General features: G+C 32.2%; 1 protein-coding gene across 16 annotated transcripts in view; it reads left to right on the top strand.

Moving 5' to 3' along the window:
- The window catches only part of LOC115228444 (calcium-activated potassium channel slowpoke), a 334,128-nt gene that overhangs the window by 283,607 nt on the left and 22,975 nt on the right, over positions 1-27,546 (top strand). For 14 of the 16 annotated variants that reach the window (XR_004997920.1, XM_029799032.2, XM_036500503.1 and 11 more), the window contains 8 exons: positions 1,022-1,184; positions 2,171-2,395; positions 3,015-3,210; positions 3,978-4,076; positions 5,619-5,749; positions 7,320-7,514; positions 8,483-8,653; positions 13,607-13,684. Coding sequence is in view for 15 of the 16 variants with exons in the window: in XM_029799032.2 (XP_029654892.1) it covers positions 1,022-1,184; positions 2,171-2,395; positions 3,015-3,210; positions 3,978-4,076; positions 5,619-5,749; positions 7,320-7,514; positions 8,483-8,653; positions 13,607-13,684 (1,258 nt within the window). In the remaining variant the exon portion in view is untranslated. The remainder of the gene's footprint in view (positions 1-1,021; positions 1,185-2,170; positions 2,396-3,014; positions 3,211-3,977; positions 4,077-5,618; positions 5,750-7,319; positions 7,515-8,482; positions 8,654-13,606; positions 13,685-27,546) is intronic. The other 2 variants (XM_036500508.1, XM_036500510.1) reach the window with 1 other exon arrangement.

Genomic DNA, 27,546 nt, shown 5'->3' on the forward strand with positions numbered 1-27,546 from the left:
GTGACCTAATGCAAAGTTATTTGATTCATTATAATGGAAACTCCATCCAATATCCCTGATAACTATGGAAGACATGTTTGCAGTAACAGATGTTCTGTAACAATCTCATTGATTCACTATACTTGTAGATAACATAATATGGCTTAGGGAAGTAATCTTATCAGGTAAGATAGTAAGAAAAAATAAAGAGGTCCTTGAAGATAGGTTAATCTTGTTATAATTGATTTATTTTCTGGACATTTAGCACTTATGTAGGGAAGCTTGTATATTCATATTAAGATACTCTGTTGAGTTTAGGTCATGCTAGGCTCTCACTGAGTGCAAAATATCAAAGGGAAGTTATTAAGTATAATTTTATAGAAGAGCAGATGGCGAAAAACAGCATCACATAATGATATGAAAGTAGAGCAAGATTGAAACAAAGAAATGTTTGCATTTATCTGAATTTCATGACACTAGATCCTGGCATTAATTTATTGAGTGTTGTAGCTCTCTGTGCATCAGCCTTCATATTCTAAATTTATTAATACACAGAACTTCCTTCATAAAAGAAACAATTTAAAAGAGAACATATGGTTTGCAAAAGCAATTCCTAATGAGGATGACAAGGAGAAGGATGAATATATGTATAACTAAAACATGACAGATCTCTAAAACTAAAACTGTAAAATAAAATCTTAAAAGAGTTAAACAAGTGATTTCATATAAAATAGATCTATCTTACTTTGTCTCCCCACCTTTCTCTCTCAAACACACACACTCATATAAAATGCCAGAGAGAGAACTTAATACTTAAATTCTGGCAGAAATTATGATATTCTGGTCTGTTTGAATATGAATTGTCATCACTATTAAATATCGCATACATCAGCAGGTATCTTTAATTTCTTTATATCTCTGTTATTTAATAAATATAGTCTACATCAATTGCTAAACAGAATTTCTTATTTTTTATGTTTTTATATTTTTTATTTATATCTGAATTATACATTTTCTTCTTTCTGTTTGGTTTTGTCATCAGGCCCACCAGTCCATCTAAAGGAACTTTACCAGCTTTAGACAAAGGAAACTCTGCCAATTTACCCCCTGATATGAATGTTGTGCCTGGAGAGGAACCTCGAAAATTTGATTCGACAGGAATGTTCCACTGGTGTCCAGAACGGTGTATTGAAGATGTTCTTATGGTAAACTATAGAGATTCCTTGGATTATTGTCGCTTTCTGTATTATTTATATATGAACTATTACAAACATTTTTTTTTTAATGTACCATTTGCACAAAAAGTGAAAATTCAGCACCAAACAATGCACAAACACAGAACAATCACAAACACCACATCTAATCAAACTATTGAAGTAACAAAACTATTGTAGAAATATTATTATTATAATCTCTCATAAACCTTTAATCTCCCCGAAAACTATAAGGAATATGAACTAAGAAATTCAATGTGAATATTTGAACTGTTGGAAGTAGCAACCAAATCTTTCTCAAATTACATTTTGTCACCTTGAAGAGTAGGAACATGCTGGATAATGTTATTTTAGCTGTTCATGGCCTAAAGAAAAAAGAGGAAGTGGCTATGGGTGGAATGTATATGATTATAGTTTTGCCTTGCTATGGCTGACATGGGCTAAACAACAAAGTACACAAAATAGTACATTTCTCAATTACACAGTATATATACAGTCTGCATTTATACTCAAGCATGTGATGGTCAGTTTCTTTACTACTTCATGCTATCAGACTGAAGCAAGCCAGCACTTCTATGATCTCATTCATTCAATACAGAGAAACTTAAAAAATAAGTTACAGGCTTATAAACACACCAACAGCAGTTGTCAAGTTGTGATGAGGGACAAATACACACACACACACACACACACACACACACATATAACAAATTTCTTTCAGTTTCCATCTACCTAATCCACTCACAAGGCTTTGGTCAGTTTGTGACTATAGTAGAAAACATTTGCCCAAGGTGCCACAGAGTGGGACTGAACCTGGAACCATGTAGTTGGGAAGCAAACTTCTTACCACACAACCACATCTTACCACACAACCACATCATATTAATAATTTCATCAAAGAAGTTTTAGAAATCCAGTATGTTTCTAATAAAATTAATATCATAAGAATAAAGATGATTATAATTCTCTCTTTTCAGGATCGAAATCAAGCAGCACTAACTGTACTGTGTAACCATGTTGTTGTGTGCTTATTTGCCGAAGCATCATCTCCACTCATTGGTTTGAGGAATTTAGTCATGCCTTTACGAGCAAGTAATTTTCACTACCATGAACTCAAACATGTGGTTGTTGTTGGAGATCTTGAATATCTCTGTAGAGAATGGAAAATGCTTCAGAACTTTCCAAAAATATCAATATTACCAGTAAGTATTTAGTTAATAGTCATATGTTAATGTGTGTATACTAAGAGTAGCTACTAACTACAGGGAAAATAAAAATGGTTAAGTACTGTCCATCTGAAGATTTCAGACAGTCAGTACTTACTTTAATATATTAATATGACATTGTTGTTAGTAATAATGGTTTTTAACACAGGTAAAACACTACTAATTTTAGAAATAATATTCTATTAAATTGACCCAAGTAATTGATATTTATTTTGTCAAACCCTTGAAGATTGAAAGGCAAACTTGAGCTCAGCAGAATTTCAACTCAGAATGTGAGAGAAATTACTACAGCTGTTGCCCTTGTAACAAATTTTAAAATTATTAGTAGTATTATAGTTATTGCCTTTATTATGTGATCAGTGAACTTAAAGAGCTCTCCAATGCCTAATTTTCTCTGATGATTTGTTTGTAATATTTCCCTTACTTCAAGCAAGAGTTGTAATCAATTCTTATGTAACAGAATAGATTTGTGTGTATATCAGAAAACGAATGTTATATATGAAATAATAATAATATAAATTGCATTTATTCTCATGTCTTATTTGGTTTTCTTCTATCTATTGTCATTTGTGATTTTGTGCTTCTCTTTCCACAGGGCTCTCCTCTAAACAGAGCTAACTTACGTGCAGTAAATATTAATCTGTGTGATATGTGTGTGGTTCTATCAGCCAAAGATAAAAACTTAGACGATCAGCATCTCGTAGATAAGGAGGCCATCCTCTGCTCACTGAATATCAAAGCTATGACATTTGATGATAGTATTGGCCTTATACAAGCTTCAGCCCCAACAGGTAGTTAAATTTTTGAAGTTTTTTTTTTTCTGTTCCTTGTTTGCTTTTGTTTCTTGCTTTTTTTTACTGCTATTTTCAGAGATATATTTCTGCTGTTTATACTTTGTATTATTTTAGTCTTATTGAGGACATGACAATCTTTCTGGTGCTGATGCCAAGATAAAATGTATTCAACACACACTATTAAGTGATTGGTCTTGGAAGGGTATCCAGTCATAGAAATCATACCAACAATAAAATTAATGAGACTTGGTGCTCCAATCTGTCTATGAGAGCACTAATGCCAAATAAAAATTGACTTGGACAGTGACAGCACATCCCACCCATACTAGTATGAACAATGGATATAAAACTAAGATAGTGTGTCTGTGTGTGTACTTTTTTCTAACCCTCATTTATGGCACAAAGTCATTTTGCTCAATGGGCTTCTGTACAATTCTTATCTTCCAAATTCCACTCGCAAGGTAATGCCCAATCCCAAACTATGATAGAAGACACTTATCCAGTACCATGCAATGGCATCAAATCAAGAACCATGTGGTTACTTAGGAAATTTTTTAACTAAACAACCATGTCTGCCTTTGATTTACACCAGATTTGAGAATACCAACCCTTATACACACACATACACACACACACACACACCACACACACACACACACACACACACACATTATCTTAGTTTCATATCCATTTTTATTTAATTGGATCATGACATTGATCCAATGATGCTACTTACATAGCTGAAGTCTTTTTTCTCTTTCCAGGTTTTCTTCCTCCTGGTTTTTCCCCAGTTGGTAATCAACAACATGCTCCTCGGAGAGGGTCACTATGTGGATCAAATGTTCCACTCATCACAGAATTAGGTATGTTGTTTTCATTTGTAATTTTGTTCTATAAATGTATAAAAACTTTAAGTAAAACAACTAATGGATGGAAAAATAATTTTCAGTTGAAAAGTTCCTATCGAAAATAGATTTTGTTATAGAACTACTTCCTGAAAATTCCTATTTTACATAGATTCTTCCTAATTAAAATTTTTATTGACTTTCACTGCCCTTATTTATTTAATCAACAGTTTCAATAAAAAAAATGTTAAACAGAAAGACATAGGAAAAGTGCTAGTATTTGATAAGTTTACCATGGAGGTAAAATCTAAAGAAAGCTTTGATTGTCTGAAATAATGGTGAATTTTAGTTGTCTTTGATGAGTCATTGCTAAAGTAATGTTACCTGTTCTTAGAAGGTTACTATCCAATCTCTTTCCAAACCAAAAGTTTAAGAACAAAAATATATCAACTACAGTTTACAATTTAACATTCTCCTTCCATGTATTGTAAAAGCACAACTACAGTATCAATACAGCAAGTGTTATGTTTTATAGAGAATCATATCCATATATATATTTCAAGGCAGTGAAATTAGATCCCAATCTAAAATATACATTACAATTGCAATTTAAATATTAATGCTTTAACAGCACAAAAATACAATCATTACACATACCATGAAAAATTATTGTATTTCCACTAAATATGAAGAATATACAATTGGAAAATATAAGGCTTCGACAAATCCCAAGCCTCTCACATCCTCAGTGTAGTAAAGACAGTATCCTAAACACTTGTTTTCCTCTTTGGAGCCTGACAATATTTTAACTCCCAAAAATTACTAATCCCATATAAAGTTCATGAGACTCACAATCTGGAATGATACTGCTACTATGCATTGACATCCAGGGCAATATACAAAACAATACCACCTGATTGGTTTGCTTGAAGTCACTCACCAACACACTCTAATCTCTAACCCACAGATGTGCTGTTTTCTCTGCCACAATTACAATGACCCTTCCATACCACTCCTAAGCTCTTTCATCTCCTTCCATCACCTATATTTCACTCACTCACCCCCAGGCTTTGCACTAGCAAACTCCCCTAGCCTTTACTCATTAAAATGATAGTTTTATGAAATACCAGCAGCATCAACTCCAGCAATTTTGCTGGTCTCAGAGGGTTTTCAAAAGACAGAACAATTGCTTCCACCCAGCCAAACTGACAAAAATAAAAACTATCCATGTTGTAAACTCTCTCTTTGAAGAACCAAGGCTTACAGATGTTTAATTGTCAGGGTTTATTCCTTACAAACAATTTGTGAGAGTTTTCTTCTCTACTTGCATCATTCCAATCATTAATATGGCCAGTGAGTTGTTATAAACTCTTGTGAAACCCCATTTACATGATAGAAAATGGATAGAAGCAGTTCCTTGCTTTATGAGCTTCAAATTGGCCCTCTTCCTATGCAAAGAGTAGATATTCAATGCTGTAAGAATCAATTAATTTTCTTTATTATTATTATTATTCTCTAAAGAAAGAATTTTTAGCTGATTGATTTTCCTGATTTCTCCAGCTAATGATTCTAACGTCCAATTCTTGGACCAAGATGATGATGATGACCCAGATACTGAACTTTATATGACACAGCCTTTTGCCTGCGGTACTGCATTTGCAGTAAGTGTTTTAGACTCTCTAATGAGTACGGTATGTATTTTACCACTATTTACTTGTTATTATAGCACATTGATTCTGTTATAAAGTAATTCATACAACACATTTTTTAAACTTTGGACATGACTGATAAACATATTTAGCTCTATAGTTCTAACATTCACAGGACTGTATTAATTTATCTTTGTAGTTGCCACTAAAATCAGATGATATATGAGGTTTGTAGCATATACTGTAATTGAAAAATATGTTGTCTCGCTCATATAGTCACGTAATTGCTACATTTTCTCCTCTAAAGTTATCTGATAAGTTCTATTGCATTAGCATGTAATAGTCTTATAGATAATCTTGAAAGTATACAGTCTTAAAAATTCATTAACCATTTCCAATTTTTGTTTCTTTCTTAAACTGTAAATGAACAATAAAAATTTTGTTCATATCAATTGCATGACTAAGCAAGTTGCCACAATAGGAACTGGATCTGTCTTTAACAATGTTCCTCATTTGTTTTTCATAAGACAAGTGCTATAATTGTTTTAGGGCAACTAAGGATTAATATGGGCTTTTCCTTTCTTTTTAACAATTTCTTTGTCTTTAGAATGTTTAGTTTATTTAAAATATTCTTTAATGACTTAGAGAAGAAACAGTAGTGTTGACCATTCTTTTCAGGACCTCCAAAATTGGCAGGAGGAAAGGTGGCCTTAATGCTTGTATTATGGCAGATTAATGCTTGTATTGTGGCCTGACCTGAATGCTTGTATTATGGCAGATTCCTAAACCAGGTAGTGATATTAATACAGGTGATTGATCAAGTCTACCCTTCAAGAACAGAAATGATCCCTTCAATAGACTAAAACACTGTTAACAGCTATTAAATTCCACTCTGACGGTTTGGGTTGACCTGAAGCTACAGTCATAGACACTTACCCAAGATACTGTGTCATGAGATCAAATTCAAAACCATATAGTTGTGATGCAAACTTCTTAACCACCTAACCATGCTTGCACTTATATTGTGTGGAAGTTGTTATTTCAAATCATAAGTTTTAATAGTCATATTGTGTACATTTGTCTTTCAGATGTCAGTTCTATAGTTTACATATTTGTATTATTCAATCTGTATTATTTAGTCCCATTATCATAACAATCATAGGTGAACCAGAGAAAAGATGCAATATATCTGTCTTATAAATTTTTATCATAACAGTAGATGGACACAGCATCTGTTTGACATATAATGCCAATGTCATGTTCATTAGCAATGTCATGTTCATAAGGCAGATGTTGTGAAGGAAGTAGGTAAATTCCTGGGTTTTTCCTCCCAAAATATATAGTGGTGCACTTGTCTACAGCCAGATTGATTCACCAGTCAGCAGTCTGTTGCTTCATTTTGTCCAGGTCACTTTGCAAGAAGATCTATAACATGAAAAGAACAGATTCTACATGCTGTAGATCATATGATATCTATAGCATGCACTACTACAATAAAATTGTTACACATCTGTAAAAATGTTAATTGATATGTTGCAATACCCCTTTGTTGTAATATTGGTAAAGCAATGATATTTATGCCAAAATGTAATCTCTTCCATTTCTTTGACAGAGTTACTTTAACGATAATGCACTAACATTGATCCGAACCTTAATTACTGGTGGTGCTACTCCAGAACTAGAGCAGATTCTGGCTGAAGGAGCAGGAATGAGAGGTGGTTACAGCACTCCAAGTATCTTGGCTAACAGAGACAGATGTCGAGTTGCACAGATTTCATTATATGAAGGGCCACTAGCTCAATATGGGGTGAGTCATATGTTTGTGATTTTACATTGTGTATGTCTGTGCTATCAGCTATATAGTCCCAAGACTAATAGTTGTATAGAATGTTTCCAGAAGCTAAAACATAATCTTCATTTTAATTTCTTTTAAATTGTTTTTTTGTCATCTTTGCATATGTATGTAAACTTTTTCTTTGTACTTTTAATTAATGTGAAGGAGATGAGCTAATTCAGTCATAGGTTTAATCCTAAGCTCATTGCCTAATATATTCCTAGTTGGTAAAATTGTGGCCTTTTGCATTCAGAGTTGATGGCTCATATCCGAGCATCATTATTCAAATGGATTCTTGGCAGTGGTACTTTGCTCTCAAAAGTCCACTATACTTTAACTTGGTGGCACATGAGTTACTATCTATGACACTAAATAACAGAGGGATGTTCTTTTGAGTTCAAATTCTGTTGCAGAAACTCACATTCAGAGAGAAAGGTTGCATTGAAATTTTTATCATTAAATATGGGATCAATTATACATTATCCACCACATATTTAAGACAGAAGCCAAGAAAGGCTCCACTGCATAACCACTTAGACTGCTAGAAAAACAGCCAAGTCTTCTTCAAATCACTTACAACTGTCTTTTAAGAATGAAAAGAAAACATTCAATAATAGTGTCATCTATGATATTCAAAAAGATATGGTGGCCATGGTTTGAACATCTTTCACTATATGCCTCCTCAATCAGGGTTGACCTGAGGCTGAACAATGGCAACAATCTTCATTAAAGAGATCTGCTCAAAATATATGCTCTGATTCCTTGTACCCTACTGTATATCCATCTCACCTCATCATTTCCATAAATACATTCCATCTGAACTATGCAGTGACTAAATCATGAGAAATTACAAATAAATCTCATGGTGCTAATTACAGTGTATTCAATACATATTGTGAAGTAATCAACAAATGAACATGTATTGTTGTATTATTCTTCAGGAAAGTGGCCGTTATGGAGATTTGTTTTTAGCTGCTCTTCGAAATTTTGGCATATTATGTATTGGTCTCTACCGGTTCCGGGATACTAGCGCTACTGTGAAAAGTCCATCATCAAAACGTTATGTTATAACGAACCCATCACAAGAATTCCCTCTATTAGCTACAGACCAGGTAATTAATTTTGTATTCAATTGTTATTATGATGAATAATATTATTATTATTATTATTATTATTATTATTATTATTATTATTATTATTATGATTATTATATTATTATTATTATTATTATTATTATCATTATGATTATTATTATTATTATTATTATTATTAGTTGTTGTTGTTATTTTTATTATACTATTGTATATTTTATCAATGAATATCAGCAAGAAAATATTTTCACCTCTTTCAAATTTTGTAGCTTTAATTTTCATTTATTTACTTTTTAGTTTTTTTTTATCTTCAATTATTTATTTACTTTGCAACAAACTACAGCAACATGACTTTCTAATATCATTAGCAAAACTGAACATTTAAAAGTGGTGAAAAAAGCAAAGCATAAATTAAAGAAGGAACCAAATATATTTTAGTGATTTTCTATTGATTTTATCAATTAGTTATTTGCCATACTTTGCTCTTTTGTTTTTTTCTTTTTTCCTTTTTTTTTCTGAATCACACACAAACATGCTGTTTTTCCATAATGATACATGTTTAAAAAACAACAGAATTTAGTATCCATTCAAACGTTTAATGATAATTCATATGTTTATTACACAGAATAAATAAATACATATGTTAGTGTGTGTTATATTTAAAATTCAAGTTTAGATACAATACTTTAAAATGTAATATCCAAACCTTGTTTTGGGTATGCCCCTTGTCATGTGCCTTGAGGGCACACTCACCACTTACAGCTTCCAAGTGTCATCCATGGTACTGCACTTTCGTAGCAGGATCTGCATAAGGAATTCCTTGGTGCATGTTTAGTATATTTTAAATGATAGGGAGGGGAAAATAGTGCACTGTGAGCTATATTTAGCATGAAGATCATTTCAGCTTACATCTGCAGATGTAAGCCGAAACAATTGTCATGCTAAATAAAGCTTACAATACAACCTGTCTTCCCTATAAATCATTTAAAATATATACATACATACATACATTATGATTTCACTGAGGCATAGCAATACTGATAACCAGCTGTTAAAATTCAATACATTTAACCAGCTGGAGAAGATGTTCTCCTGGGGTTACAAGCTACAGTAGCATCCACCCTTAGTGTTTAGCCACATTTAAGTGACAAATATACTTCACATTGTCGTGCAGCTACTGTTTACACCTCGTTCAGAGATTTATTATTGCTTGTTTACCCTTTTTCGAGATCAGTGACTTTTCGTCACTGGAAAAAGGATATATGTATTTGCATTGGGATCCCTTTGCATCGAAGACCAGTGATTGTCGTGCGCTGACGACGGGTAAATACTCAGAAACTTGGGTCCGTGCATATCACATCAGATCGATGATGGGAAGGATGGCTTCCCTTTGCAAATACTGATAGGGCATAGAAAGTGTGTCAATAGACAGCTGGAGAAGATATTCTCCTGGGGCTACAAGCTACAGTAGCATCTACTCTAAAGTGGTTAGCCACATTTAAGTGGCAAATATACTTCACATTGTCATGCAGCTACTGTTTACACTTCGTTCAGAGATTTATTATGAATATATTTATACTTTAGAATAAAACGTTAGCTGAGTACAAAGCATATTATTAATTTATTAAATGAAGCTGTTTCTGAAATGAGAAACAGTGCACTCAGAGGTGAGTGCTTATGCAACATCTTATTTCGGAAAAAATTTAAATACATGTAAGCTAATGAAGTTGATGACGTAATTCCTATTCCCTTGTCATTCAATAATTGATATGTTTGGTTTGAATGGAATTCAGTGTGACAATTAGACCATATTCTATTATATTTGTTGTAGTATGCCTAAGTACTGTATACGATAAGCTCGTAATTGTTATTATAAGATTCTACCTAGATACCAATAATATAAAGTGCATTTAGTTATTATAGAAATATCATTAGTCAATGAAGTAATCCTATGAGAATTTTCATCCTGCAAGTGAAACTCTAAAAAAACATTTATGTTGTAGCTATTTTAATGTTTCGGCAACAAACTGGCAAAGGTATTTATTCCAACACTTTGCACTTTTAGTCGAAAGCCTGCTGAAGTCAGTTTCGTTATTTGTACTTTTGACTTATTTAAGCTCTCCACTCCTAATGGAACAGAGGTCATCAATGACCTTTCTCTATTGTTCATGATTCTGGGTCATCTTTTCCTTAAGGCATGGCCTATCCCTGAGGGAAGGCTTTCTTCTAGGTGTTGTAGGTTTTGAATTGTCATCGATGTGTTGGAGCTATGCAAACCCATTTTTACTTTTGAAAAGAAGTAGTCCACTTTAGTCTGATCCCTCTCCTCTGGTGTACCTAGTATGGGAGGCCCTACCAGAAGCTTGTACCCCACTGGCTTAGCTCTCAGTCATTGAATCACACAAGCCACCACACTGTAACAAGGACTGGACCTTGAGACAGTCATACTTTCAAGGTAGATAAAAAAAATCATCCAAAGTGATAGATTGAAGAAATTCTTGAAGGATTGGACAAAATACCTTGCAGTATCTTATCTGATTCTTTGCATTCCATTATCAACTCTTGTGACAACACTTGTGCCAAGCCCAAGTTGACAGCTGTTTCCTGGGATAAACATCAGTAGCATGGAGAGAGAAGATTTAAATGTATTTGCAGTTGCCTGCCTTCCTTTAAAAAAAAATCTTACCCAGACCTGTATGTGCAGATATATGGTCATCATAAGCAATGAAGGTCTATGTTTAATGACTATGCTGTTGAAACATGGGGAAGAAAATTTTTCTGAATATTGTGTGAAAGACTATCATTGAATATCCAAGTGTTTTATGAATAATTAGATACATCAATACTCATCGAATGTATGGATTAGAATATGTAGAATTTATTTTGTATATCCCATAAATTCACTAACTTGAAACTCGTGGATGTAAAAGTGTATATATCATTTTCTCTAAGAAATCATATTTTGAAAGTTCTCACTTATTGAATACTCTGAAATATTTATTATAATCCTTAATCAGCATAGGATAATTCTATAATTCAATATTGCTTTCTATAAAAATAAGAACCAAATAAGATTTATATATAAAAAATTAAGTAAAAATATATTATCTATAAATTTTTTTAAATATTAATGTTATGAATTAGACTATCAAGAATTAAGAATTACAATATCAATTAAGTTAGAAACACTTTGTGTGGCTAAAGTGATGAGTTATAGACTTTCGGGGTCAAGTTTTAATCCATACTATTTCAGATATTGTGTTAAGTTTCTTACCTTGACCTCCAGGCTGACATTCCTAATTTTATTGCAAAAACGTTGACAGTAAGAAAGGTATCCAACTGGAAATAGTATGGTAAAAATAAGCATTAAAAAATGTACATTTGAATAACATTTTCATATAAAGTCTGTATAAAAAAGAAAAAATTTAATTCATCCTGCTGAAGGCAACTTTGTTTCAACATTCTAGGATTGGTAAAATAAAGTACCAGTCAAGTACTGAGATCAATTTATATTCCTATATGACATCCTACATGTGAATGGAATTGTAATAAAAAATGACTAGACAAAATTAATGTTTCTAAATTTTTCAATTCAGTCAAGATCAAAATTCCACTTGCAGTTTTCATAAATATACTTTATGTTTACAGAGGTTGTGAAGGACTGAGTTAGTTTTCATAGCTGACAGAACAGATTGACACAGAAATGCATGCATCTTGTGATCTAATGACAATGATGTCACTCACAGCCCAAAACAAAATATGTATTTACACATGTTTAAGAGAAGTTTTCCCCTGGACAGTTCTTACAGCAATAAGTCTTAGCACATCTGACTACAATTGAATGTATTAAACATTTGTTTACACATGTACAAAATATTTCTATTGTTACAAAAGTTTAAACTATAACTATTTATACTTTTCTCCAATTCTAAGCATACAAGTGAAAGATTAAGAAGATTGTATTTCAATTGTGTGGATTTCAATTTGAACCTGCTGTGTAATACTTTGAAAAAGTCTTATATCTTAAGCTTGAATCAATCAAAGACTTCTGAATAAAATTTGGTAGATTGAAACTATGTGACAGCACTCTGGGAGAGACTGTCTGTTTTGGATTGCAGATTTAATTGATTATTTGGTTTGACCATTCTGTTATAATCCAAAAGTTCAATTTTGGGATAAATTCCTTTCTCTTTCTCACTAGTCTCAGAGACCTGAAGAGAGTCAGTGGCCCTAACTATACATCTGATTAAGCCAATAAATGTGTATGTGTGTGTGTGTATACACACACACATATATATACATAGCATTTTATATATATATATATATATAATAAGGTGTTATTAAGAAGCTTGCTTTCTAATTATATGGCCTTGGTTCAGTCTTACTGCACAGTGCCTTTGGGCAGGTGTCTTCCATTATAGCCCCAGGTCAACCAAAGCCTTGTGAGTGGATTTGGTAGATGGAAACTAAAAACAACAACTGTCGTATAATGGTTCTTGAACAAAACACGTCCTTTCACATTGCTCCAGTTTACTCAGCTGACAAAAATGAGTAATCCTGTGACAGACCAACATCCTGTCCAGGTGTGGAATATGTACACCCTGGAAACCAGGAAACAAGCCCCATGAGTCTATATGACTCAGGAAGGAACTTTACTTGTTTTATTTACATTATATTATTTATATCTTTATCTAGTTCAACAGTTAAAAATGAATTATCTAAGCCTCAGAGTTTCTAAATTCCTAGGTTCTAAAACAACCTACTAATCTCACTGGTGGATAGAAAGAAAAGGAGTGAAAGTGATCTCCCTTTTCATTTTCGTTTTTATTTATTTTACCAATTATTATTGTCTTTTCAGTTCCACAAAGCAGTTCCAGTTTGTGGTTTTTTTTAATTTATTTATTTTTCATTTTTGTTTTGTTTTAAACAGCACAAATTTCCATCTACAAAATAATATGAATCTTCTTTTGTTAGATAATTTGTGCTATGGGGCCGTGTTCGCAATATCTCTCAACTGATGACTCTATAGACCTTCCAGATAAACCTGAAGAGGTAACTGTTCAGACAAATAAGCCTGCATAACTGCATAATTTTACATTTTGTGCATTCACTACTTACTAAATTCTAACTAATGGCTATTCTGAACTCTGAGCATACATCAAGCTGATTTCTGAGTGTGTTTATCTTATGTATGTGTGAGTGCATGTATATATGTGTTTGTATGTGCATATATATAGATATAGATATAAATATAGATATATAGATTTAGATGAATATGGTACTTAAGTTGGGGCACCAGAATTTAGTATGGTATTATCCATACAATTTCAAAATAAGGTAATTAAAATCAAAATAAGCAACAAGGATATCCAGAGGTAATGCAGTACAATCGTTTCATGCTACTCCATTAAATTGAACAAGGCAATAATTACATCAATTTAAAATGTAGAACAATCTTCAGCTGCACAAAAACATAGAATTTAATTAAATTTGAAGGACACATTAGTATTATTTTATCCAAAATCTCCAAGAGGATAAGGAGATAGACAAAGAACATGTTTTACCAACATCACAGTTGTAACTGAATTTTTTTCCAAAGAAGACACTGCTTTTCACTGATTATTTCTATTATTTAGTTTTAACTAGGGTGGGGAGAAGTTTTAATTTTATAGACTAGATTATCAAATCTGAGAGAAGACAGAGGGTAGTATCATTTTGGGGTGGGGTAGAACAGATAGACATTCTAAGTGGCATAGCCATTTAATTAAATTCTATGTTTTTGTGCAGCTGAAGATTGCTCTACATTTTAAATTGATGTAATGATTGCATTGTTCAATTAAATGGAGTCGCATGAAACAATCGTATTGCATTACCTCTGGATATCCTTGCTGCTTATTTTGATATAGATATATAGATAGATAAATAGATATATGTACATATACGTGTATATGTAAATATACTGACACACATACACATATATTTACATATTCATGCTGTGTTCTGTTGCATGGAATCTCAACTTCTTTTTGGCCCTCATTTTTTTAAAGGTTTCTCCATATTTAAAATTTATTAGATTTCAAGTTTCTAAACAATGGAACAATAACATATATACATACATACATACATACATATATATATATATAATATATATATATATATATATATATATATATATATATATATGTGTGTGTGTGTGTGTGTATCTATATGTGTATATCTATATATGTATCTATATATGTGTATATCTATATATGTATGTATGTATATATATATATATATATATTATATATATATATATATATGTATATATATATATATATATATATAGATATGTATATATATATATATGTATCTATATATGTGTATATCTATATATGTATCTATATATGTGTATATCTATATATGTATCTATATATGTGTATATCTATATATGTATGTATATATATATATATAATATATATATATATATATATATATATATTGATTATTCTGTGTATGAATTCTCCATTTTCTTTGTATTGCTAAAATTTTTTCTCCTGTATCGAAAAGATGGAAACATCTGTAGCAACAACTGGAAATTCAAAAGTGTAAAGTACTAATATTGAAGAAGAACAAATGATAAACACTTGTACATATGCACATGTAGAATTTCCAGTATTGCTAATTGATATAGAGCTAAACCAATGTACACTTGGATAAATATCTCTAGAAAAGAACAACCTCTTTCCACACAGACTTGTATATATATATAGTATGATGTTCACCTATTGATAGAATCAGCAAAAAAAGCACGGAATTCAGTGAGAGTGAAAGTTTATCTGAACACTACATTTTCCTAGCATGAAACTTGAAGTAGCTCATGTATTTCTCTTGTATACATTAAATTATATATATATATACCATATATATGTATAATATGTACCTACATATATATATGTATATACTGGATTTTCCTATCAAGAATGATATGTGAGAGTGCTTAGTGCCAAAATATGTAGCATTGTTAATGAACAACCTTTACAAAGTGTTTGTTTGTTTCAAATGCAATAAGTTTGCAAGGACCCTTCCCCACTCTCTAGTCCTAATTCTGTAACCTGAACATGTGCACATGTCAGACAAAAGGATGCATGCTACAGAAGGTAATATAGCCCAACTAGATTGATGCTGAATTCCCCTACCCTTAAGGACAGCAAATCACATGTGAAGTTCCTTTGCCAGAGTTTGTGTAGCAATACCAAACATACATCTATGCATGTCACAGGCAGAAACTGGAATACACCAAATAATGTATGGGACTGCTATTTGGTACACCAAACCATCTGCTGCCAGCTTTGGGATTTTTGAGCAGGTTTATTCCTGTTTTCTTAGTCCCTAATGCTTGACAGTTATTAACCCTATGTTGGGTAGCCACCCTCCTCACCAGGCTAGCCTGGTGGAAGTGCCAGTTTATTCACAACTCAATAAACTAACAGGTTTTACTGGTTTACATGATATCAGTTGTATCCAGTAAAACTTGCCATACACACACACACACATATCCTCCTCATCATCATCACCATTATTAACATTATCATCTCCATATTTTCATGCTTTATGGGTTGGACAAGTCTCAAAGTATCTTGCTTCCATTCATAGTACTTTGTTATCTGGTAAAGATAGCTAAAGAGGAAATGGCCATGTATTATTTAATCATTTGTTTTTAATTTATTTTATTTTTATTTATTTATTTTTTTCTTTGTTTGGCATGGCTTTTATGGCTGAATGCGCTTTTTGTCACCAGCCACTTTGTAGTGTAAACTGGGAGCATTTTACCATACAACTGGAAGTAGAGACTTTCTTTGTATGTACTCTGCTCTGTATGAGATTTCATTTTAGAGTTAGTACTCTTCTAGATGGGTTGCTTCAGTGTGGCTTCTGGACTCCACATGTCTTTCATTCATTTTATCCTTTTTAGCATGGTTTTTGCTGCTAGTTGTCCTTCCTATTACCAGTTCCCTCTCTTTCTTATTGTGTGTGTGTACATGCATACACACAGTCTGATGATGGCTTAGCTGGTCAAAACTTTGCTGTCACTGTCAAAACTATTCTTGCCAGAGATTAATAAATTTGTACCTTACAAAAGTATAGAGTAACCCTTGAAATTAATGTAAAATTGTTTTTATTATAAATGAACATAAAAACAGACATTAATATATATTTATGTATATATATATATATATATATAATCATCTGTCATCCATCTTCCATGGTCACATTAAAAGATGATGATGAAGATGATATACATGTGTGTATATACCTTATACATACATACACACACATGCATTTATATTATATGTAGATATATGCTGTGTATTATATGTGAGTGTGCATGTATGTGTATATACATATAAGAATGTATATGTGTGTATATATATATATATGAATGTATATATTTATGCATAAATATGAATGTTTATGTATATATACAAATATATATATATATATATAACATGTACATATTTTATTGTCATATAATTTTTATTGTTATGCATATATATGCATCACACACTATATCATCTTCTTTACTATTTTACATCAATAGTTATGATATATATGTATGTATGTATGTAGTAATACGAATGATTTCACATAGGTGTTTCACAGATGGTTGATAGACAACAAATGTGCACATTTAGGATCTATGAAGAAACATAGCAATGACAGGTGTGGAGGAAGTGAGTTCTGCATGCAAAGCCATTCGATGAAGTGAATAAAAAAAATTAGCATTTTTATAGGGGAGAATACTTATATCAATTTCATATTAATAATGCAGAGGATGTAACTCATGGACAAAAGAGTTGTGTCTTCAGCAAGAGAAGAAGCAAGGGTAGAAGTCGATATAAAAAGGCAGAAAAAAGGGAGAGACGTGAAGTAGCTCCTGAATGATGTGTGATTCAGAAGCTATGAGAAGTAGAACATCACTACACTGGCCAAGCACATATGGGCTCTGAAGGAGATCCCCAACTATGACACGGTATCCGATGGCGATTATTAGAGAAATACAAGTCTTATTCCAATGGTAGAAGATGTGGACTGATCTTAGAAAAGAAGTAATGAATAGTTAAATTCTCCTGCACAACCAGTGTAAACTTAAATGCCAAGTTGAGACAGTTATACCTGGCTTACACAAACAGAAGTACATTCTCAAGTACTGGTCTAAGCTGCCATAGGCAAGTCAACACCAATGTTTCTTCATTCCCTGTGACTTCTCATGGTCAGCTCCCCATGCACTTCATTCTTTCATGCCATCATCACATCATTTCTTTGAACGTTCATTCCTCTCTCCCTCCTTTTTTATTTCTCCCCTTTCTTTTAATTGTCCCCCTCCATTTTCATTCTCTCTCTCTCTCATCAGGAATATAACTCTTCAAATATCAACTGAGTTACACTGTTAACACATCTTTATATATAAAATTGAAGTTGTGTGTGTGAGACTCTGTCTCCTCCGATTTAGATTCCTAACTACTCCCACATTTTGCAGTGCAGTTTAACCAAAAGCGGGTATCTTATAGTCGTCATTCATATCGAGCCCTTCTGGGTATTAGCGTGCGTCTAGAATGAGTCTACGATTTAAAAAAAAATTTACCATCATTTTTCCGCATTTTTAATGATTTTTGCTCGGGTTATATAAGGGAAGTAACTCTCTAAAAATGCTTATATAGTTATTTCCCTTACAAATCTGAGCAACGCCAGGCGATACTGCTAGTAATAATTAAAATACATTTTCCTTAAAAAAATGTTAATTTTCCTATTCCCTTTCGTCAAAGGTATTATGTGCAGAACTCACTTCATCCAAAGCTATTTTAGGTGTAGTCATCCTCAGATCTTAAATGTGCACATCCTATGTGAAATATGATGTGAAATCATTTGTTTGTATGATTATTATTAAATAATACATCAATACTATTTCATATAGCTGCATGTTCATCATTGATGTGTGTGTATGTATATTTGGCTATGAACCACACCTCCTCACATAAATACATGTGAGGGAGAGGGGTGAGAGAGAAATACTCAATGAAACAATGAGAGGAGAGCAGCTACAAAGGGGATAACTATGTAATTGAAACAGAAGCCACTAACTCTTTCTACCTCCTCTAACTTTTACTTTCACACTTGTACTTCATAGTGCAAGTGTTTGTGTGTGGTGTGGTGTGGTGTGTGTGTGCAATTTTGCTATTTTTTTTTATTATTAATTTTTTTCCTCTTTTCTTTGCATTTTTTTTTGTTTTTTGATTATTTTTTTTCTGAATGCTAAGATAGAAAGCAAATTTAAATATTCTTGTGTGTGCATCTGAGTATGTACTGTAATAGAATTGCTTGTGACAAGGAGAGAGAACTCTATACACAGTAGAATGGTGTATATGACTTACATATAGTAATATATTTACTCAAGCCTGGTAATGTTTCATTTGGTTATTTGATATCCCTGAGAGAGCTATTCTTGAAAAACCAGAATACATTCATATCATCTTTTAAGTGGCTGTAATAGAAGTATTTGCTTCTTGTTATGTGCAACCTCATCCACGAACAGGTAATTTACTTTTAAGCTAACAAGTTGCTCCCCTTAGATTCAGCAGATGACAAATTATTTGAAAATAATTTAATATCAATAAAACTTAGAAACAAAAAATAGGATTATTATTTGAAGGAGAATGGGTGTTTAACACCTAGTTTCTGAGAAAGGAATATGAATGACTCAGAGAGGGTGGGATCACCCATGGGATCACCCTCTCTTAACCATCTATATTTCGGATATCATAGGAGATTCTATATGAGCTTGTGTTTTGTTAAGAGTTGGTGAAAGGCATGACCACATTAAATCTGGGGTAGAATCATCAGGATTACAAACCAGCAGGCAGATTTCATTGTCACTGTCCACCTATTTAGTCTATTGGTGCAAAGGGCTTCCAAACTTTCGAGAAAACCTGTTCACTTGTTTAAAAATACTGAGCAATATAATGCTTTTCTCTACTGTAACATGTATATAAGAACTGCACTCATAGAGATATACACGCACACACACATATATATATATAAATAAAGGTATATTAAATACTTTACTATATAGTTATTTCTTTATTACCCACAAGGGGCTAAACACAGAAGGGACAAACAAGGACAGACAAACGGATTAAATCGATTACATCAACCCCAGAGCGTAACTGGTACTTAATTTATCGATCCCGAAAGGATGAAAGGTAAAATCGACCTCGGTGGAATTTGAACTCAGAACATAATGCCAGGCGAAATACAGCTACGCATTTTGCCTGGCATGCTAACGTTTCTGCCAGCTCGCCTTATACTATACTATACTATATAGCATTTAAATTTATCTCTGCTTTCAGCAAAGATGGAGTAGTCACTGGCTGGAAAGTGGGGTTAATTCCAAATATGAAGGGAAGAGAATCTTTGTTGAGGCAAAACACATCCACAACTGTCTTCTCTCTTGTCAACCAGACTGTCTTTTCCTTAATGGCATCTTAATTTTAGAAAATTCTTTATTCTTGAGACCATATCCTCTTCTCAAATGGAGTTGATCTCAATTGCCACCAAATGATTGTTTTATCTTTAGAAGCAAAGATAAATTCAGATAGTTGAAGAATTTACTTTGTATATAGTATACCCCTATTTATTTTGTTATTCAAAATATACCACTGGCAACTCTGAATTATTTCTCCTTGTTCATTTTTATATCATTTACATACATGCATATTCGTACACACGCATATATGTGTGTATGTATGAATGTATATATACATACATGTATATACAGACACATAGGCCTAAAATATAAATACATATATGCTACACACACACACATACACGTGCATATATATGAGTATGTATGTGCATCAAAATCTCCATAAACTAGAAACCCTTAAATAAATATTACCTTAGCCATAATTAGAATCCCAATGAAGGACAGTCGTGTGGAGTATGGTATAATATAAGCAACACTACCACCATAAACTAAGAAGGCAAGAACTTCTTAACAACTTCAGTCCCATGAGAATGAAAGACAACTTAGAACAATGAGAATACAAAATGTAAAAGATTCACAGGCAACAAGCTTCAGCTGCCTAATGGATATCATTATGGTTTTGACACCTGGGCAGCACCATTCAATTCAGCAATGTCAACAACATTAAAGACTTAAATTATGACTAAGAATTAACAGACAAGAGGAAAAAAGAACAACATTAGTGTAATATGTCCATTATATTTCCATTTTGTTTTATTATTACGAAATCAAACATCAAATCTCAGGCATAAATTGTTTTATACCTATAGCTACAAAGCACAGAAATTAAATATTCTTTATTCTTTTCTATTCTCTTATTTGTTTCATTCATTTGACTGTGACCATGCAAAATATCTTCAAAAGAATATTGCTACCTCTAGGATTATAGAACTTAAAGTACACTAGTGTACTAAGTATACTGAATAAAAAAAAATTTAATCTAGTCAAAAATACTTTACCAAAACATAAAGCAGAAAACAATAATAACCTAAGGAATAACAAGACTAGAACTTCAAACATATAAATTTACCAAAGAACATAGACCAATACTTATTGCTTCTTTGTGGTATATAACATACATTACAAACACAAAACCATAATTAAAATAAACCAAACGTAAACTAGCAGAATAATAAATCACTTGAACTATCTGGCTTCAGTCATCTTAAAGCAATGTGACATAGGAATAAACCAGCATAAATCAATATCAATGAAATATTTCATCTAAAACATATAAATAATATAATATAAAACTTGCTAAAACATCCAAATCTTTACGAAAATGCATATTTAAAACATGAAAACAATTAAAACAGTCTAATTGTAAACCAACTATTAAAAATTCACTTTAATTATTGAAATGATTGAAACTAATATTTTCAACTAAAAACCTATATATTATCTAAAATTGACTGAAACAAACAAATTGCAATGAAAATATTCATTATTCAAAGTAACATAACACCACATGTTACAAAGAAATTCATGAAATTGCAAATTTACCTCCAACAGGCCATTAATAATCCATGAGCAGAAGCCCATATCATATATATATATATATATATGGTAAGACAACAAAAGAATGAAAGAGACCTCGATATTATGTAAATAGAGGAATTTATCTGTAAATGTAATATATGACAATTATTCGGTAGCCATGTGCATTTATACACTCTGCTTTAATCTCCATGGAAGAATTTAGAACAGCAAAATAAGCTTACATTTTTACGTTTTGGGGAGGGGCTGCATTAATTTTGGCAGTCGCTCCCTCATTTTCTCTCTGGGGTGCAACTTCTAGTATTTTCTGGACCAATTCTTTAGTCACATCCAACAAATCATTGGGATATCTTTTTTTACATGATTCGTACAGTTCATCATCTATAACTTTTGCCAGCCTAATATGGGCTGGCATGTCTTGTACCCACTTATATATGAACACCTGCAGTGTCCTCCAAAAACCCTAGCCATATGTATCTCTCTTTTGATTGGGGATGGGGTTTGGTCTGGGGTTTCGATTTGAGAATGGACTGGGGAATTTTTTCTTGTGTGCCTGTGTATGTGATAGTTGTTTTCTTTGTTATGGGAGGGGAGTCAGGGGCTGCGGCTTTTTTTCTTTTATGTGTCACAACTGTGTAATCCATCTCTCCCGTTTTGTCTTGTTGACTTCCTTTATCGCCATCTTTTGTTTTCTGTGATTTATTTGCCTCTTCTTTGTTTGTCTCTTTCTCCGGTTTTCCCAGTTTTTTTTCTTCTCCTCCTTGTTGGTTTCCGTACCTTTTTCTTTTAGGGGAGGGACATCTACCTTTTTTTGTCTTTTTTACCTTTTCGCAGTCTGACCTTACATGTCCCTTCTTGCCACACTTAAAACACCTCGGTCTTTGACCTCCCACTGAAACACGGGCACTTAGTCCTTCTCCTATAAAGATTCGATCTGAATTTGATTCCAGAACCTCATTTGGGGCCTGTATGACAATTTCCAGGATTTGACCTTTCCAATTAATGGCCTCCCTCCTTCTCATTTGTAGTATAGTTATTTCCTCTTTGGCATCATAGATAACCGCAGCAGCCAACCATGACACTTCGTACCTGGTTGGTATTTCCTCTATCGTAATTTTTGCTGTCCTCCTTCCTAAATATGTCGGAAGTAGGATTATTTCATCATTCTCTAATGTTTGAGTTGATATCTGCTTTGCCATTTCGACATCTTTAAAATGCGCTTCCACTGTAGCGCTTCTCCTTTTCCTATGTACACAATTTTGTCCCATATGGGTGCCAGACAATTTTCCACTGTTTCATTTTTTTGTAGGCATTATTTTCTTCTCCTTTTTGCTGTAAATTTTATAGATCACCGTTTTAGATGCCAGGCTTTGTATGATCTCTTGTGGTGACAAGAGTCTAGTGTCACTTCCCGTCTTCTTTATTAGATTTCTGAACTTAAACAGTTGTTCCTTTGATACATTCATTTCTATAAAGTTGCCTCAATGGCTGCTGAAAAACTCAGTTTTTCACTTTCATTTGCTTCAACACTTTCCTGCATTGAGGGGGAATCTTTATTTGATTTTAAATCAAATTCCATTTATTGTTTTTAAACATAATATCGTTTTTACAGACAACGATGTAAAAAATTGCACACACATTCTGTCACAAATGACAAAAATAGAAAAAAATATTTCACCCTGTACCGGGCAAAGTTCACAATAATTAATTAACAATTTTCCACCCCGTAGGGTGAAAACGCCACATAACGATGTTGAACGTTCAATTCACACAGGAATCCACAAAACAGTATAACAATTAACAAAAATCGGTAACAGAATAATAAGACTCACACTAGCAAAGATTCCAGCAGCAAACGATGTAATGAAGAGGGCAACTCTGAATGAACAAAATAAAGCTTATAGCTTTATGTATAATTCAGCCAACACATTGACCAGTTTGCGCTAGATCACTTGATCGAGAAAAATATCAGAGTAATGGTACTAAGCAGTGTTTACGTATAATCATAATTTAGATTAGTTGAAATATGTTTGTCACATATTTCAGCTGCTAAAGGCATATAGTTCATTATACATATTTACATACATACATACATACATATATATATATATACAAACCTTAGATCAGTTCAAATATTTTGGGGACATATTTCAACTGGTACAGGCGATTTCACTGCAGTTTATCACAGAGAAAAAAATTCTCACTTTAGGTAAAACGGTGTAAAGACACCATTGTCAGCATATGCACTCAAAAGCTTGAGTCTAAAGAAAGTAGTGATGTCTTGCATTGAGAAAAAGCTGTTAATAATGGATTTCTGTTCAACATTTTGGGCAGGGATCTACTTCAAACCAAGACTTGTTATTAAAATCAAGAAATGAAAGTAAAATTAATATAATTCAATGTCAATGAACATGTGAATATTCAAGAAAAGTTTCTCCACAAGATGACTTTTGAAAATTTAGAACATGTGTTTTATAACTAGACATCCTTCCAAGTTTTCATTAGCCAATTATGAAATAACAGATATCAGTTGAGAGAGATATCTAAACAATTTTATATATATTTCTTATTACAAAGGAACAATTAAAAAAAGCAGTCTAGACAAAACTTTAATGATGCTGTCAACTGGTCTATCACTTTAACCCCACATATCTGTATCAGTCAGTGTTAATCTTGAATTATAATAATACAGATATACTAAATAAACTATAGATATATGAATTCTATTAACATGTATGGCTTTGTTTTTGATTTTTAAATATAATTATTAATGTTTGATTACACACTATTAACTCCATCTGTTATACTGTTATATATGAACTATTTATATGGTATATTCTTAATCTTCAAGTAACATATTTTAATACATACTCATATCATTGAATTACAATTCAACTTTCAAATTTTTATCCTAATAGGAATTAGATTCACAGAAAATATTGCTGTGAGTAACAATAAGTTCAACTTTAGCCTTAAGCAATATATATATGTAAATGTTTGTTACCTGGAAAAAAAATCAGAACCTGTCAATCAAAATATAATGGAAATAAAAACAAAAATATCATGAGGCTAATATGAAAGAAATATAGAAATGTAATTGGTAAAATAACTCTGCTCTAGGTTAAGTTTCAACCTAAACTGTCATATATTCTTGTATCAACTTTTGCAAACTAAAATTTAATACATGAACACAGTAATATGTCTGTTCCCAGATTGAATAAGCCACAATATATAAGAGAGTATCTTATATAAAATTTGTGACACAAACACATATAAACACATAAACAAGCATTGGAATCTCTAGATTACACACATGAAAGTGATAGCCTCTCCCAAACTTTCATTCTTAACTGGAATGCATTTTTATTAAGGATTTTTCCTTATGTTTTCTTTATTTACAGCTCTAGTTGCATTTTATTTTAATTCTTTTCATGACCTTCAGTGAATCAACTATTTTATTGCATGGCTTCTTTCCAAGTAGACTGTTAAGGACAATGAAAAATAAGATTTTATACTGTATCATTTTCTTGACATTCAAGCTTTTATTTTTCTTGTTAACTCAAAAGTATTTTTCAACTGAATGAGTTGTGATATCTTAAACTGTTGGTAAGTATGTTGTTTTTTAAAGAGGTCAGTATCATAGAGAGATATCAGCTGTAGTGATAAAATTGCTGCTGTTGCAATAGAAGCCAAGCCTACCTCTTATCAAATCGATCATTACTGATTTTAACCAAAAACAAATATATTGCAGAAATCATTTCTAAAATATTGTACTTGAAAATAAGATAGGAAAGTCACTGTTAAATGATGGGTAAGTTGACACTAATCATAAGTGACCAAATTACATAGACCCATGTCAACTCTGATTGAGCAAAACCAATAGCATATAGTATGCAAGTAGTTAGTCAAACAACTAAGTTGACCTATTGATATGTTGTTTCAGTTTATCATTCCTGCACCTAACTGAAAACCAACTGCATATTCTAATATGTAGTGATGAGTTATCCAGAGTGCAATTTGACTGTAGTTTATGCCGCTGTACTACTGACTAAAGTTCTACAGTTGTTATTGTACAAAGGACAAGGGCCCAAAACATTACATTCTTCATTCCTCACAGTAATTGAACTCATCAAATGTTTCTAGAAACTCTCTTTTAGACTAATTGTTTCCAACATAAACCATCACCAATTTCTTTAGATTCTAGATTTTAGTTAATTGATATTCACTTGTGCCTTTAGAAAACTCTACTTGCTTCAGTTTATCTTTTTTTTTTTTAATTTCTATTATGTCTGTGCATAGGAGTATTGTCTGTCCAATACATGAAGAATTACAAACATTTATTAAACTGATGAGATAAATGCAATGTTTGAAAAGTTGGAGTTTATTTTTATTTGATATGATAAGCCAGAAGGCGAATTGTCTTTGGAAAGAAATATTATGCAATATTTTAGCTAAGCTTAGAATGAAAAGCATAATATGGTTATTGATAACTAGAGATTTAGATCCATTTGATGCTAACTATTGAGTAGAGAACCCAGAGAGCATAAATATTCATTGTGCATCTTTTTTTTAAATATTGTTTTAAATGAAAGTGCATGGATGCCATTTTACATTAATGTATATGATCAGTTTGCACAGAACTGATTGCTTACTCTTTTAAGGATGATATAAGACATCTTTCATTTATAATCTAAGAGTATACTTTTAAAAAATGTAATTTCTAATACATTATCTCTGTCCAGAGTTTGAGGCTGAGAAAACTGCACTGCAAATTAATACTTCAAAGACAATCTCTAAATTTGAGAAGTCTAAAATACCAATTTAGAGAACTAGCAAAGTCAACAAGTTTTCTTTTTCTTACCAACTTTGGTAAAATTATTTGCTTTCTCGGATGTTAGTTCAGAATTTTGTCTCTAGTCTTCTGGATCAGTCTTAAATTGAGATTAGGAAAATGTTTCTATTGCAAAAGTATTTAATATTGTATACTTATTTTCTATATTTCATGTGATTTTAAAATCAATTTCTTATTATTTTAGTACTTTTAATATTTCACTTCATCATTCTATTCAGATGAAAATAAAAAGTGTAAGCATATAGTCTCAGTATAAAGTACATTTTAAAATATCTTTAATTTTCTGTCAGTGTGTAACACAATCCACATGTAAGACAATAATTATTTGCTACGGGTTGTTTCATGCAGTATCACATGATATATGCAACAGTCTGTAGTCAGTGACTGTTTTAGATTTGTGATGTTTAGTTGCATTTCTTCTGAGTTTGAATAATATTATATTATAAGCAACATTGGTTTGGTAGAAGCATTAGAGATCAGGCAAAATGCTTTAGTCATGTCATCATACATCAAAGTACAAATCTCGCCGAGGTCAGCTTTGCCTTGTTAAATAAAGTATCATTTATGAACTGATTTAATATTATTAACTAATCCCTCCTCAAATTATTGGTCGTGTTCCTATATTAGAAATAATCATAATCATTGTTATCATATACTGTCAAAAATGTTGCAGCATACTATAAAATACTAACTTAATTCTCCCATCTACTCTTCTACTCTAAATAACAACTACACTTGCGTCGGAAATTAATTAGCACTTCTCAGATTTCTACATTTTCTTACATTTTCTTAATTTAATTAACTTATTATCAGAAACGAACTCGTTTTTAATCAAAAATGTATTAAAACATATCCCAGCACACCACATAATTGTTATTAATCGTGAAATTTAGTCAATATCTTGTTGCTCCTCCTTTGGCAGCAATGACAGCTGCTACGCGGGTCGGCATGCTGTCTATGAGTGCCTGCAGGTACTGTGCAGGGATGGCCCCTCATGCAGCA

Source organism: Octopus sinensis, linkage group LG2 (genome assembly GCF_006345805.1).
Source record: "Octopus sinensis linkage group LG2, ASM634580v1, whole genome shotgun sequence".
Lineage (NCBI taxonomy): Eukaryota > Metazoa > Mollusca > Cephalopoda > Octopoda > Octopodidae > Octopus > Octopus sinensis.